The following is a 16,962-nucleotide window of genomic DNA, read 5'->3' as shown; positions in this document are numbered from 1 at the left end:
ATATCTGAGGTTATTGATATTTCTCCCGGCAATCTTGATTCCAGCTTGTGTTTCTTCCAGCCCAGCGTTTCTCATGATGTACTCTGCATATAAGTTAAATAAACAGGGTGACAATATACAGCCTTGACGAACTCCTTTTCCTATTTGGAACCAGTCTGTTGTTCCATGTCCAGTTCTAACTGTTGCTAACTGACCTGCATACCAATTTCTTAAGAGGCAGATCAGGTGGTCTGGTTTGCCTATCTCTTTCAGAATTTTCCACAGTTTATTGTGATCCACACAGTCAAAGAGTTTGGCATAGTCAATAAAGCAGAAATAGATGTTTTTCTGGAACTCTCTTGCTTTTTCCATGATGCAGCAGATGTTGGCAATTTGATCTCTGGTTCCTCTGCCTTTTCTAAAACCAGCTTGAACATCAGGAAGTTATGGTTCACATATTGCTGAAGCCTGGCTTGGAGAATTTTGAGCATTACTTTACTAGCGTGTGAGATGAGTGCAGTTGTGCAGTAGTTTGAGCATTCTTTGGCATTGCCTTTCTTTGGGATTAGAATGAAAACTGACCTTTTCCAGTCCTGTGGCCACTGCTGAGTTTTCCAAATTTGCTGGCATGTTGAGTGCAGCACTTTCACAGCATCATCTTTCAAGATTTGGAATAGCTCAACTGAAATTCCATCACTTCCACTAGCTTTGTTCGTAGTGATGCTTTCTAAGGCCCACTTGACTTCACATTCCACGATGTCTGGCTCTAGGTCAGTGATCACACCATCGTGATTATCTGGGTCGTGAAGATTTTTTTGTACAGTTCTTCTGTGTATTCTTGCCATCTCTTCTTAATATCTTCTGCTTCTGTTAGGTCCATACCATTTCTGTCCTTTATCGAGCCCATCTTTGCATGAAACGTTCCTTTGGTATCTTTGATTTTCTTGAAGAGATCCCTAGTCTTTCCCATTCTGTTGTTTTCCTCTATTTCTTTGCATTGATCGCTGAAGAAGGTTTCTTATCTCTTCTTGCTATTCTTTGGAACTCTGCATTCAGATGTTTATATCTTTCTTTTTCTCCTTTGCTTTTCACTTCTCTTCTTTTCACAGCTATTTGTAAGGCCTCCCCAGACAGCCATTTTGCTCTTTTGCATTTCTTTTCCACGGGGATGGTCTTCTTCTTTTCCAGTTTGGATTCCTTTTATTTCTTTTTCTGCTCTGATTGCTGTAGCCAAAACTTCCAAAACTATGTTGAATAGTAATGGTGAAAGTGGGCACCCTTGTTTTGTTCCTGACTTTAGAGGAAATGCTTTCAATTTTTCACCATTGAGGATAATGTTTGCTGTGGGTTTGTCATATATAGCTATTTCTCTATTTCTATTTCTATTTCTATAATCTATTTCTCACTTCCACTGTATAATCATAAGGGATTTGATTTAGGTCATACCTGAATGGTCTAGTGGTTTTCCCTACTTTCTTCAATTTCAGTCTGAATTTGGCAATAAGGAGTTCATGGTCTGAGCCACAGTCAGCTCCTGGTCTTGTTTTTGCTGACTGTATAGAGCTTTTCCATCTTTGGCTGCAAAGAATATAATCAGTCTGATTTCAGTGTTGACCATCTGGTGATGTCCATGTATAGAGTCTTCTCTTGTGTTGTTGGAAGAGGGTGTTTGTTATGACCAGTGCATTTTATTGGCAGAACTCTATTAGTCTTTGCCCTGCTTCATTCCGTATTCCAAGGCCAAATTTGCCTGTTACTCCAGGTGTTTCTTGACTTCCTACTTTTGCATTCCAGTCCCCTATAATGAAAAGGACATCTTTTTTGGCTGTTAGTTCTCAAAGGTCTTGTAGGTCTTCATAGGACCGTTCAACTTCAGCATTTTCAGCATTACTGGTTGGGGCATAGACTTGGATTACTGTGATATTGAATGGTTTGCCTTGGAAACGAACAGAGATCATTCTGTCGTTTTTGAGATTGCATCCACGTACTGCATTTTTGACTCTTTTGTTGACCATGATGGCTACTCCATTTCTTCTGAGGGATTCCTGCCCGCAGTAGTAGATACAATGGTCATCTGAGTTAAATTCACCCATTCCAGTCCATTTCAGTTCAGTGATTCCTAGAATGTTGACATTCACCCTTGCCATCTCTTGTTTGACCACTTCCAATTTGCCTTGATTCATAGACCTGACATTCCAGCTTCCTATGCGATATTGCTCTTTACAAGCAGCGGACCTTGCTTCTATCACCAGTCACATCCACAGCTGGGTATTCTTTTTGCTTTGGCTCCATCCCTTCATTCTTTCTGAAGTTATTTCTCCACTGATCTCCAGTAGCATATTGGGCACCTACTGACCTGGGGAGTTTCTCTTTCAGTATCCTATCATTTTGCCTTTGCGAAATGCAAATCAAAACTGCAATGAGGTACCATTTCACGCCAGTCAGAATGGCTGCTATCCAAAAGTCTACAAGTAACAAATGCTGGAGAGGGTGTGGAGAAAAGGGACCCCTCTTACACTGTTGGTGGGAATGCAAACTAGTACAGCCACTATGGAGAACAGTGTGGAGATTCCTTTAAAAACTGGAAATACAACTGCCTTATGACCCAGCAATCCCACTTCTGGGCATACACACCGAGGAAACCAGAATTGAAAGAGACACATGTACCCCAATGTTCATCACAGCGCTGTTTATAATAGCCAGGACATGGAAGCAACTAGATGTCCATCAGCAGACGAATGGATAAGAAAGCTGTGGTACATATACACAATGGAGTATTACTCAGCCATTAAAAAGAATACATTTGAATCAGTTCTAATGAGGTGGATGCAACTGGAGCCTATTATACAGAGTGAAGTAAGCCAGAAAGAAAAACACCAATACAGTATACTAACACACATACATGAAATTTAGAAAGATGGTAACGATACCCCTGTATGCGAGTCAGCAAAAGAGACACAGATGTATAGAACAGTCTTTTGGACTCTGTGGGAGAGGGAAAGGGGGGGATGATTTGAGAGAATGGCATTGAAACATGTATATTATCATATGTGAAATGAATCACCAGTCCAGGTTCAATGCATGATACAAGATGCTTGGGGCTGGTACACTGGGATGACCCAGAGGGATGGTATGGGGAGGGAGGTGGGAGGGGGGTTCAGGATGGGGACCACGTGTACACCTGTGGCGGATTCATTTTGATGTATGGCAAAATTGTACAATTGTATTGTACCAATACAATATTGTAAAGTAATTAGCCTCCAATTAAAATAAATAAATCTATAAAAAAATAAAAACCAATCATGCCAAAATGGTAAAAAAAAAAAAAAAAAAGAATAGGATTACTGATCTGACTCAGAGCTGGAACCAGTGGGCTCTGGCTCTGTACCTGCGGGCTTGTTGGAAATGCAGACTCCAGGCCCCGCCCCACACCTACTGATCCTCAGGTGGTTCCCGTCTGTGTTAACTCTTGACAGGCGGTTGGCATTCTGAAAGGAGACAGACTTTGGTTTCATGGTCCTGATAGTGGTGAGGATCCCAAGCCAGACAGCAATTCAGACGCTAATCAAACTGTCACAGGAAGCAGGATGGTAGAGGAGGAAAGCAACCAAAGGGAGACAAACAACGGATTCGCATGGTACAGCTGAAGTTTTACGGTTGATCCCAAGGCCTGAGCTTGCAGAAATTCATTGGAACCATTAGAGTAACCGCTTTCAAGACTGTAACTGGTCATTTTCTGTGTTGGTCGCACTAGGCTTGCATTCTTCTCTTATGATTTGAGAAGCGTCAGTTGCATGTGCGAAAGGAAAGCCCTTGGTACTGTTCCTGTGTGACCTTGGATGAGCCGCTTAACCCCCTGCAGCCTAGTCCCTCCAGCTGTAGACGAAACTTACAACTTTCATCAGTAATGGCACAGAGATCTTCATTTGGCTGGAATTTATGCAAGTGCCAAGTATGATTATTATTTTAGCTGACAAATAAAAAGACTGTCACTTGTTTTTGAGTGCTTTGTGAAGCAAAAAAACACAAGGATGAAATTATGCCGATCGTCTTTTTTATTTTGCCTGCTTATGGAGTTTGATTGAACTTGTCTGAATCCCGTGATAAATATGCAACATAACAAAGGATTAAATGAAAGACCATTTAATTACCTGAATCAGAGCTTGTAAGAATGTATATGTGTTCATGGCAGGGGGAGACGATTGGTGTAATTAACACCCCTGAATTTAGGAAAATTGTGTCTGGCAGGAAAATGTGTACATGTTTGGCAAAAATTGAGTGACAGGTCAAGAACTCTTCAAGCTAAGAAGATTTTATCAACAGATGCATTCCCCATCTGCTCACTGAATGCACAGAAATGGAAATCACATTTTTTCTCTGTCAACTGAAGTTTCAGTTATACTCAGAGTCCATACCGATAACTGAGATGAAGAAATGTAGAACGGGAATAATATAAGATGAAGCTATTTTCTATGTGGAATGAAAGATATTGTCAAAGACACATTCTGGGCTTCATTACAAAACTCACACTCATGTTTGCAAAAGGCACAATTCAAAGACACACTACAAAAGCAAATCTGTGCTTGTACCAAAACTCATGTAATCTCAGTGTTAAAAGCTGGCCATTCAGGTGTTATTGGACCATAGGACACCAACACCACAGAAGGATTATTTAAGCCATGTTTGATAAATGTTTGACATTTATCATGTTTGACAATGTTTTCAAAATCTGCTATTTTGACATGATGGGGGCTTCCGTGGGAGGAGATCATGTGCAACATTTTTACCTGCCAGAGTTACAGTGACACTCCTGCGTCTTGCAGTGCTATTTAGAGGAAACTGGAGAAAGCTATTTAAGTTCAAGTGAAAATAACAAACTCATAGTAAGAGATTAACCATGCAATTTATCGTTTATTAAATTACTCATGTATCAACAAAGATTTGCACTGTGTTGGCCAAAAAGTGCATTTGGGTTTTTCCACACACTGTAACAGGAAAAGCCAAACAAGCTTTTTGAACAACTCAATCAATGGCAGGGTTTTTGCAAGGCCTTGGGCTATTATGAAAAGATAAAGACCATCGTACCTGCCCCCACCCCTGCCTCACACTGGTCCTTACTCGATTCCTATCAACACCAAGCTGTGTATCATTGTATTTTAGCTCACGCATCATTTTTAGAGAATTCTTAATCCATCTGACTGCAGTTACTCAAAACTTAAGGATGCGCGTGTGCCAAGCCGCTTCAGTCGTGTCCAACTCTTTGCGACCCTATGGACTGTAGCCCGCCAGACTCCTCTGTCCATGGGATTCTCCAGGCAAGAGTACTGGAGTGGGTTGCCATGCCCTCATCCAGGGCATTTTCTCAACCCAGGGATCAAACCCATGTCTCCTGTGGCTCCTGAATTGCAGGTGGTTTCTTTACCACTAAGCCACTGGGGAAACCCCAGACTTAAAGATACAGGACCTTAATCAAAAATTTCAAAAGCTCTGATTACTGCTATGACCATTTGCTCCTGGAAAGATACACACGAGGAAAGGCTGAAACGTGGAGACTCTGTTTCTTCCAATATTAACTATGTCAAAGTGTTAACAGGAATGGTTTACCTCTCCATGCTGAGGCTGAAGAGCAGTTACAGAGATAGCTGGCTTTTATTTCCTTTGGGCTCGGTGTTTCCTGGGTTAATATTCACCAGCGTTTCAACTAAGTTCAGTGACTGTGTTGCATTATTAAATACAGACACCTGAAATTCTGGCATAACACCAGTCTTCTGGGGGATAAACTTTAACATCCATCATGTGATTTAATCATCACAACAAAGCCCTTGTTGAGATATGACTCAGGAGGATGAGACGTGCTAACACATCAGTGAAACAAATTAAACACAAAAGGGGAAACCCAGGCTGGAAATGCAGGCGATGATGGTTTCTAGGCCAACAGAAGCTCGGAGGAAACGTGGGTATGGCAGAAATAGAAAAACTGTGGTACTTCACGACTCCCTTTTTAGCGGTAGGGCAAGATCAGCGTGCGGATTATCATGGATGGTTGAGAGCTCTGCTGGCACACAGGCGTTTCTACTCATGGTGGAGATGCTGCTCAAAAGAGGGAACGCACTGCCAGGAAGCCTTCTAAACCTCATGATTTGTCGGCTGTGTGGTGTGGGGAGAGAGAGAAGGGAAGAACCTTTAGATACTCCAGAGTTTTGGCTAGAAGACTGAACTACTTGGAAGCACAGATGGTGTTTTCATTGATTCTTCTGCCTAACAGTTGGGATTTTGGAAGGCCGAGAGAAGTCTTGGCTAGGAACAGTTGCCCACACACACAGTAATGGTGAACTGGTTTGGCCAACAGTTTTGAAGACCGATGGATTCTTATCCACTGAAACACGAGAAGGCAGAGGAGAAAGAAGAGGGGAAAGTGAGTAAAGAAAGTGTAACTTAATACACAAGTAAAAGAATAATGTGTATTATTGATAAGCTGTGGTTTCTTTACTATATTTGGAAGTAGCAATAATCAGAAGGCCACTCTAAAACAGCCATGAAGGATGGCAACCAGGGATGGAAAACCTTTGCCAAATTTCAGCGTAAAACTGCTCTGAATAACTTAATTGAATTTGTCACTTGGCACTCTGAATGTAATCGTGAGATATGGGAGTCAGTACACAGAGCAAATTTCCCCAGGGAATCAAAACTACCCATGGAAATCCAGCTTATATCAGGATGTATGACAAAGCAGAAGGATGAATGAAGTCTAGCAGAAGTCTCGGCCTAAAGGGACCTATTTCTACAATTGTGAAGGAAACACAGTAAAATGAAAAGGATTCTTAGTGGTGGGAATGCCACCTGCTCATAAAAACTGGGAAATACCCAAGGATTTGATTCAGGAAATTCATATACAAAAACTTTAAGAGTCTTAATACTTATTTTTAGCATGTTTACATGGGGTAAAGAGCCCCAGTTACAGATTTTCCAAAGTAATTTTGTAGTAGGAATCTTTCCCACATGATAATTATGGCAAAATCATGAGATAACATAAACATTGAAGGTGATGTGAGAACCAAAGTCCTTCAAAATGGCAGGAACTGAATTCATTTACACGTTTAAGATTTACTGGAAACACATTGTGTTCTGGGCATTGCCCTGAGTCCAGGAGATACTGGACTACTCTCATGGAACTCAGAGCCTCCTTGGGGCAGACAGCACTGTCTAAGGTTTAAACTGCCCTGTGAGTATCAGTGAGCTGTCAGGAAAAAGCTCTACAGAGGAAACGCGGGATTAGATGTGTGAAGGCAGAGAAAGTTACCAGACGGAAAGGGACCGAGGAGAAGAGCCCTTCCCAGAGGAACGGCCTTCACAAGGTTAGTGAGATGTGACTCGCTGTGTATTCAGATGGGTGGTGGGCGAGGGGGAAAATGCAGGAAATGGGCCATTACGGGGCCAAGTGGAGACACTGTTTGCAGCGGCCAAGACGTGTAAGCAACTTAAACACCCATCGACAGGAATGGACAAAGAAGAAGTGGTATATACATACAATGGAGTATTACTCAGCCAAAAAAGGATGAAATAATACCATTTGCAGCAACATGGACGGACTTAGAGATTATCACACTAAGTCAGAGAATGACACGTGTCTTATGATATCACATAAATGTGGAATCTTTAAAAAAATGATACAAATGAACTTATGTACAACCCAGAAACAGACCCACAGACATAGAAAACAAACTTACTGTCACCCAAGGGGAAAGGCCAGGGGTGACTGAGTAGGAGTTTGGTGTCAACACGTACACACTACTTAAATGAACAACAAGCACAGGGAGCTCTACTCGGTATTCTGTAATAGCCTGTGGGGAAAAGAGTCTGAAGATATACGTGTGTGCATATAACTAAACCAGCTTATGCACACCTGAAATGAATACAGCGTTGTAAGTCAGCTGTGGCTGCATGCGAAGTCGCTGCAGTCGTGTCCAGCTCTGCATGACCCTGTGGACCACAGCCGGCTCCTCTGTCCGTGGGATTCTCCAGGCAAGAACACTGCACTGGGTTGCCACGCCCTCCTCCAGGGGGTCTTCCCATCCCTGGGACTGAACCCATGTTTCTTGTGTCTCCTGCATTGGCAGCTGGATTCTTTACCTCTAGTGCCACCTGCGAAGCCCGTAAATCAATTATACTTCGATTTTTAAAATAGCGATAAAAAAAAAATCAAGACCTGTGAGGTGCTTTGTAATACCAGCTCTGCTTTCTGATGTGAGTGACAGAAGACATTCAAGCAGTTGAAGGTAAATGGGAAAAAAACTGGTTCATTGGATCTGAGAGATTTATTTACTTCTATTGACCGATCTGCAGCATTCCGGTTTCATGTTGTATTTTGAATACATCTCCTTAAGCGGACTTAGCCTTGATCACGAAGTAGTCCCAACAACCTTTTTTTTTTTAGTGATCATCTTATCTGTACTGTGAAAAATACCATCCTTGAAAAGTAGAGAAGTTGGCCTTTTTGCTTTCTGTATTTGATTAAGAGTAAAGCCTTTCCTGTTTCAGAATGAATTTTGTTAGCGAGCCCAGCAGGACGCAGAAGATAAGAGTGCTATGAAGCTCTACCATATTCTGTGTGGCAGGACGTGGTCACCTTCAGTGACACCAGCCTCCACCTGCAGGGGTTGCCATCTCTCCAGTGCTTTGTCCTTACAAAGGGAAAGTCCCTTACCTAACAGGGATTGACTCCCTATGAAGCTTTAATAAGGTGCAGGGGTGTGTTCCCAGTGGCACAGTGACAGAAACCTTCCCTGATGTGAACTGAACATTGCCCTCTAGAGCTAAAGAAGGCTCTATTTCCTTGGGTTCTCTGCTTCTTTTTAGTTCAAGCTAATGTAGTAATTTTTTAATGAAAATACTAATGCTGTTTACATTCCTGGAGCCATTCAAGATTCTGGAGTTCCCATTCAAAGCTCAGGGCCTCAAAATTGTGGCATAGAAAAAGTTCAGTGTCAAGAATGCGGCCATAGAGAGGTATCCCAACCATAGGAAAATATTGGTTTCTTTTGAATGCTAAAAAAAAAAAAAAATAGTTCATCAGCAATATGTCTATTAACGTATTGCCCAGTTCCAGATTTTCCCTTTTTACAAACCTTTTTTGTTGGTGGCCCATTGATATAATTTGCTGTGAAGAGGCTTGACTGTGCTTGATTGGTCTTTTATTTTTGGGGAGAGAGCATCTTTCTTCAGATTCTCTTCCTTTATAGGTTATTACGACCACTGAGTAGAGCTCCTTGTGCTGGACAGTCATCCTGTCTGCTTATCTGTTTAATACTGTGTGGATGTTAGCCCCCAGATCCTAATTCACCGCCTCCGCTCCCCCTGTCATAACCATCCACTCATTTCCTACGTCAGTGGGTCTATACCTCTTTTGCATATAAGTTGGACCTAGAGATTATCATACTAAGTGAAGTAAGCCAAAGACAAACATATGATACCGTTTTTATGTGGAATTTAAAAACAATGAACTAATTTCAGACAGCTTTTAAACATGAGGCTCCTGTTTGCATCATCCATGCTCCTCACAAATTCTGACTATGTTAGCAAAAATCTCTCAACTCTTAACCAATATTTTCTCTTCTGTGAGGTAAGATACCATAATAGAAAAAGCAGCAAACCTAGAAAGCTGGAATTCCCTACTGAAAACTGTCAGTCACGAAATAAGAGAACTTAAAATGTCATTTAGGGGCTTCCTTGGTGTCCAGTGACTAGGTCTGCCTTGCACCTAAAATGTCATTTAGGGATTTCCTTGGGGGTCCAGCGGCTAAGTCTGCCTTGCAATGCGGGAGATTCTTGGAGATCGAACATTGCAGGATGTTCGATCCCAGGTCAGAGTACCAAGATCCCACATGTTGCAGAGCAACTAAGCCCTTGCACTCAGAGCCAGCCAAGGCCCGATGCAGCCAAATATTTTTAAAATGTCAGTTAACCTCTGAGCTGTAGTGTCCCCACTTTACAGATGGGAAAGTAATAGTGTCCTCCTGATGCTCTTAGTACTGTTTGTCGGTCCAATAGGAAAGTGTACCTAAAAGCATGTTGTATTATTTACTTATTTGTTGAGTCTAACTGTTGACGTGTCTAAAATGCAAAGCCATGCTTCAAAGATTATGTCTTTATTCAATGCTAAGGCCAATTGAAAGCATTTTTACTGGGAGCTGAGCCCCGGTCAATTTGATGCAGGCATTAACTTAGACAACCTACAAGAATGAATGGTTAACATATCCTTCAAACATCTCATTTAGTATCAACTTTCTCTTCTGAAATTTTGATGGAAGCGCTAATCAACTGAAGATAGAGGCCCTGGGTGAATGCCTGCTGTGTGAGATGCAGAGGTGACTCGTGTCTACTGGGTACTTTAGAACTGAGGGCTGGCAGGGTGTGAAATTGACTACCTGCCATGAAAATTTTGAAACACGCAGACTCTTTCTCAGGTTCACGGTTTCGCTTATTAAAGGTGAGTCTCAGAGGTATCTTTTTTGTCGCCAAAAGTTTTAGATCTGCTGAAAAGCCTGGGCAAGTATTAGATTGAGTCCCTTGAGTTCCACCCTAACTGCAAGGCAGAAATATTTTTGGTCTGGCAATTTCAAGGCAGGTGTTACCAGTTGGTTGCCTGAAACATGGAAAAACCTTCTGGCCTTTTAAAAATGCCTGATTTGACTGGCACTACCTCCTGATGGGCCTGCCAGGGAGAATTAGTTTCTTACTGCAATTACAGGAAGTGGACTGAATGAAATTACTGGGTGAATTAGGAATATATAAGCATGCTAAAAAAAAAAAAAAAAAAGTCTGACCAAAACAGCAACATTGGTTTTGGCTTCACTGAAACTGAACTGCTCTTTGGTCTTCTTTATTTTTGACGGTATTTGGCCAATGGGTTCAGCTGCTTGTGCTGGAATTTGTGGTTCACAACAGTAGGATCAAGGCAGAGGAAGTCCTTTATAAAATAGTCTTACAGCAATGAAGCCAAGATGTTATCATGTGCATAAATGTTATGAACATAACCAAAGACTAGAAAATAGGTGTGTGTCCTGCTTTCTGAAATATAGGTTTTCCTCACTTTGAAAAATCCAGAAAAGCTGGATTTAAGTCAAATTGAATTTTCTGGTGGTCTTCCATGGTTAAAAAAGCAGTGTGGTTATTAGGAAAATAAACCCTCCAGTGAATTACAATGTTAGTTCAAGTGTAAAACAGATAATGAGGACTCTTCAGTGTTCCTGAGAACTTGAGGGTCACGTCTCCTTTCAAAGTCTTACACAGACTAAGTGTGTCACCTAGAAAAGAGAATAAAGCTCATACTGCACAACTGGGGTTGTGTCAGTAATTCTGCAGGTTTTTGATACAGTGATTCTGGGATCACTGATGGATCCCAGCCCTCCTGGGTCCCCATGGTGTTTATCTTTAGATTCACATCGCTTTGAGATGTCTGGGGTGGGGGGTGTGCACCCTGGAGCACCCCACTAACTCAGAGGAAGCAAAAGACGCTGTATTTAAGAGGTACCAGAGTTGATGGCAATGGCACCCCACTCCAGTACTCTTGCCTGGAAAATCCCATGGACAGAGGAGCCTGGTAGGCTGCAGTCCATGGGGTCGCTGGGAGTCGGACACAACTGAGCGACTTCACTTTGACTTTTCACTTTCATGCATTGGAGAAGGCAATGGCAACCCACTCCAGTGTTCCTGCCTGGAGAATCCCAGGGGCGGGGGAGCCTGGTGGGCTGCCGTCTATGGGGTCACACAGAGTCGGACACGACTGAAGCGACTTAGCAGCCGCAGAGTTGATGGACCTATATTTCTAATTTTGTCCAAGATGCTCAAATCACTTATTAAGAATGTCAGAGACAAATATCATATGATATCATTTATGTGTGTAATCTTAAAAAAATGATACAAATGAACTTATTTACAAAACAGATTCACAGACATAGAAAACAAGTTTATGGTTACCAAGAGAGAAAGGGGGGAAGAGGGCTAAATTAGGAGTTTACTAATTTACACTATTGTATATAAACTAGAAAACCAACAAGGACCTGCTGGATAGCACAGGGTGCTCTACTTAATGGTTTGTGATAATCTTTAAGGGAAAATAACCTGAAAAGGAGTATGTGTGTGTGTGAGTGCTCAGTTGCTTCAGTCTTGTCCAACTCTTTGCAACCCTATGGACTATATATAGCCCACCAGGGTCCTCTGTCCATGGGATTCTCCAGGCAAGAATACTGGAGGGTTGCCAAGCCCTCCTCCATGGGATCTTTCCAACCCATGGATCAAACCCACGTCTCCTGTGGCTTTTGCATTGCAGGCAGATTCTTTACCACTGAGCCACTGGGGAAGCCCCAAATGTGTGTGTGTGTGTGTGTGTGTGTGTGTGTGTGTGTGTGTGTGTGAGTTTGCCTAAAAGTTCCAGGATGAACTTTTAGGCCAACCCAATGTGTGTAGCTGAATCACTTTGTTATCCATCTGAAACATTATACATCAACAATATTTCAATAAAAAAATAATAAAGGTAAACAATTAAAAAAAAAAAAAAAAAAAAACCAGACTACATCTCTCCAGGTCTCCTCAGAATGAGGATGGCTTTAGATCAGGTGCTCAGCTTCCTCAGTCACCCTTCCGGCTTGTCTGGAGTTGGAGGCAAAGCCATCTTCGGACCTTCTTACTGGGAAACCGCCCTTCCCTTCCTCGGGCTCTGAAGTCACAGCCCTGCTGGTCTGAGCGCTGCCTTCCGCTCTGCTTTGTCCACGCAGGTAACCACGCTGACTCAGGAGGTCTCCCAGCTCGGCAGGGACATGAAGACGGTGATGCAGCTTCTTGAGCACGTCCTGTCGCCGCAGCAGCAGTCCCGGCTTTGCTCTCTGCACACCGCCTCTCTGCGTCCCTCCGGTTTCCAGGACGGCATGACCTGGAGCACACACCAGCCCTGTCTACACTTGCAAGCCGCCGGCGCCACCTACACCCCAGCCCAGCTCTGCCAGGGGAGTGTCACCCCCGACAGATGGAGTGTGGGGCCCTCTTCGGCGGGGGGCAGCCCCCAGCGGGTGGGAGCCCAGGAGCAGAGTCCTGCGGGCGGGGAGCTCCGCGCCTCCCCGAGCCTGGATCACGCGCCGGCCCACTGCCAGCTGGTCCAGGAAGGTCGCCTGCAGCTCCTCAGGTGCGTCTCCCCGCAGTCGGACACGACGCTGACGCCGCTGCAGTCCATCTCGGCCACCCTCTCCTCCTCCGTCTGCTCCTCCTCAGAGACGTCTTTGCACCTGGTTCTCCCCAGCAGATCGGAGGAGGGGAGCCTGGGCCAGGGCGCCGTGAGTTCCTTCAGTCTGGAAAATCTGCCGGGATCTTGGGAGCGGGAAGGACGGGCATCGGTCTCCACCGAAGCCCTGGAGAGCTTTCCGCTAGAAATGGTCGCAAGCACAGCAGAAGGGAAGGATGACAGGGTCGTGCGCGTATGAGGTCAGTGCACCTCGCAGGTGCCCGCCTCTGCCCGTCACTGCGGGATGCCAGCCTGGGGTGGCCTTGCTTGCCCCTGGCAGCGTGAAGACTGGGCAGACCCATGGAAAACGGGACCCAGGCCAGGGCAGAACCACCTCCATCCTGCGGCAGATACTTCCTACATCCTAGAGACAAAACAGGAGCCTTTTCCTGTGCAGGGATTAACTTACCAGTCTGTCTGACAGACTTTGGTGAAAGCCCAAAGACCCTGAGGGTCTGAGCAGCTACAGGTCCCAGACGAAGAATGTGTGGACTCGTGTCCTGGGTGGCTTTTCAGAAGAGCAGCAAAGGTTTTTTTCCTGAGTGCCTGCGTGTCACTCCTGAACAATATCCAGATTGTGGGCCCTGGGAGTACACAGTTCCTGCTGATCTGCTTTTCAAAAATACAAGACGAGTGGACAGTTATCACTGCATGTCATCTCCTAGACAATCAGTCACACAGAGCCGGTGGCCAGCGGTCAGCTATTGCACGTTATTTGCCATGTAAATGAATATGTCTTTATTTATCAAAAAAAAGAGAGGCTATTTTTATATCCTTGGTATGAAATATGTATTTAAACTATTTAAACTATTTATAAAGAAATGAATGTTTTCTTTTCATTTTGGTTAAAAAAAAAGCTTGCTGTTTTAACAAGAAATGCACTACTGTTACGTCTAGTAGATCAAAAATTATTATTAAGAGGATGTAGTTTTGAAAGGAAGCCCACCCCCTTTTATCTGCATGCAGTTTGCAACAAATGTATCCTCAAGCTTCTGGATTACAAAAAAAAGTGAGATCATATTTTATTAATGAGATAAAAACCTCATACCAGACAAAGGGTCTGGTATGGTGGGGTTGGGGGCAGAATCCACCCTACCTCTGGGGACTCGTGTAAAATCCTGACTTGAGGCTACCCTCACCGTGCCCACATAAATGTTTTTCCTCCAGCCATCTTATGTGTAGTTCTGGAACCCAAAATTGGTCTGGAGAATATGAGACTGCAACTACATTGAACTATTTTGGCCTCAAAATGAGGAAGAAAAACTTGAGTGTGTCCTTCCTCTGTGCTTATCTTTCAGGAGAGCTTGTGTAGACCGGTGAACATTCCAAAATGAAGCCAGAATTTCGGAACTCTAACTTGTAAAAGGGCTGCCAGCTTGCTTTGGATCAGCACTTTAATTTTTTTTCTTGAAAGCTCTCAACAGTGCTGTAAGTTATGAAGAGCAGGTGTTTTCATTCTCATTTTGCAGAGAAAAATAAATAAATAAAGCCCTAGCAGTTATACAGCTAGGATGCTGGAGACAGTCTAGAACCCATAATGCTTTCTACACCTCAACCAATATCCAAATTCAGATGCTGGCACAGTAATAATTTAAATGCCTTTGCTTCAGGTTTATTATGGTTAAGAATGTGTAGGGCCTCATCATTTAAAATGTTCTTAGAGAATATACTGAATTCACCTTCTGGAGTCGCCTGTTCCCATTTCCCACTGCAAAGAATAAATAATTTGAAAGTTGTATTATTAAAGACATCTACACAAAGCAAGACTTCTGATGTGTGACTCTTATACCCTAAAATTGGCTAGAGCAGCAGAAAGAAAATAAAGCTTCTCTAAGAAAAAAAATTCAATCTCTCCTTACCCAAGTGAATGGGAACATTGAGGGAAAAGCAACACGCAGGGTTTAACGTGTATTTGTAGCCACACATTTGAGCACGATGTGCTCATCGTGACCCACATCATCACTTTAAGCACCATTCCAATAGAACTCACTGGGTTGGTTCTGCTGTCTTTTTGGAAAACTAGCGTGGCTATCAGAGACTAATGATGAAGCCTGGCATTCTGATCTGTGAGCACTGACTATGTGCCAACACCTGTTTAAGGAGTAACACCTTATGTTACCTTACATAACAGCCAAACAATGTTAAAGTTATTATTTTATTCCCATTTTGTAGATGAATAATTGGGACACAGACTTTTTTAACCTGCCCAGTCACACTGTTTTAAATAACAGCCCCAATACCCCGTGGCCACTCTGGGTACCCCTCCTTTCACGTTCAAATCTATTCCTGCTGCCTTTTGAAGTTGTACTTGTCATTAATTTCCCTGGAAGTCCATGAATAAAATAAAGCATTTGTTTTTGGTGTGTTTCTTTTTTAAGCACACCTATGGGGTAAATTGGGCTTCCCAGGCAGCACTAGTAGTAAAGAACCCGCCTGCCGATGCAGGTTGGATCCCTGGGTTGGGAAGATCCGCTGGAGGAAGGCACAGGCAACCCACTCTGGTACTCTTTTCTGGGGAAATCCCATGGACAGAGGAGCCTGGCAGGCTACAGTCCATGGGGTCACAGAGAGTCAGACACGAGTGCAGGGACTGAGCATGCATTCATGGGATAAATCAGTCACGCTCTGGGGATTTTGGAAAGTCCTAGCGACACTCCTGGAAATATGCCCGTGATTTTCCAGCCAGTCACCTTCTCTGTGCCTACTCCTGACAGCTGACTTAGTGGCTGTAAGACCCAGCTGCCGTGAGCACGTCTGCAGCTGGACAGGAATGAGCAAGCACCAGGGAGTATTGCAAAAGGGCCCCCGGCTCCTGTGAATCAGCCCCACGCTACCCTTGTTAACCTTTCCCCTCGCCACCATCGGGCTTCCCTTGTAGCTCGGTTGGTAAAGAATCTGCCTGTAACGCAGGAGACCCAGGTTTGATCCATGGGTAGGGAAGATCCCCTGGAGAAGGGAATGGCAGCCACTCCAGTGCTCTTGCCTGGAGAATCCTTTAGACAGAGGACCTATCGGGCTACAGTCCACGGGATCACAAGCGTCGGACACGACTTAGTGATTAAACCACCGTCATCACCATTATGCTCACAAACAGGACTCTCCCATATCCAGAACAGCGCAGAATGACACGTTTTGGGGTTTCTCTGTGTGGTTGTGTGTGTGGTGATATTATTCTAGGAATGAGAGTTCCACGTTCCTCTAGAGGTTTGGTTCTCTAAGCACTGTGGTTGTGCAGGCGGCAGAGCCCATAGTGCCCCACGAGATGCATGTCTGTATCCCCACCTTTTCCTCTCCTCCCCACTCTCTGCCGAAGAAGCGAAACGGATCTAGAAAGAAAAGAAGCACAGATGTTCTTGGTCAAGTGTATTTTCTTTAAAATAATACTGGGGACTAAAGTCTTGCGTGTAATTCCATTTAAGAGAACCAGACAGATTATATTAGACTTTATTTTGAGACAATGTAAGAAGACATTTCTGGCAATTTAAGTTACTTACAAATGGAGTTTATTGTGTAAGAGGCGATAAAAATCGGAAATAAAGTGTTCTTTCAGAGGTTGCTCAACTATCTCACAGGAATATTGTTTTCCAGAGGGTTCTGTAGGAGGTGGGAATCGAGCAGAATACCTACATCAGGATCACATGAGGTAGTTGTTTGAAATGCCAGGAAAATCTGGCTTCAACCCAGTCCCTTTGAATGGGGTCTGGGAATCA

General features: G+C 43.6%; 1 protein-coding gene across 1 annotated transcript in view; it reads left to right on the top strand.

Moving 5' to 3' along the window:
• KCNH8 (potassium voltage-gated channel subfamily H member 8) overlaps positions 1-14,781 on the top strand; it is a 493,246-nt gene extending 478,465 nt beyond the window's left edge. Inside the window, exon 16 of the mRNA XM_070388278.1 lies at positions 12,753-14,781. Coding sequence (XP_070244379.1) covers positions 12,753-13,451 — 699 coding nt within the window. The 3' untranslated portion in view covers positions 13,452-14,781. The remainder of the gene's footprint in view (positions 1-12,752) is intronic.
• Positions 14,782-16,962: the final 2,181 nt, after the last annotated feature.

Source organism: Bos mutus, chromosome 1, assembly GCF_027580195.1.
Source record: "Bos mutus isolate GX-2022 chromosome 1, NWIPB_WYAK_1.1, whole genome shotgun sequence".
NCBI lineage: Eukaryota > Metazoa > Chordata > Mammalia > Artiodactyla > Bovidae > Bos > Bos mutus.
This window is presented reverse-complemented; position numbering and strand designations above follow the sequence as displayed.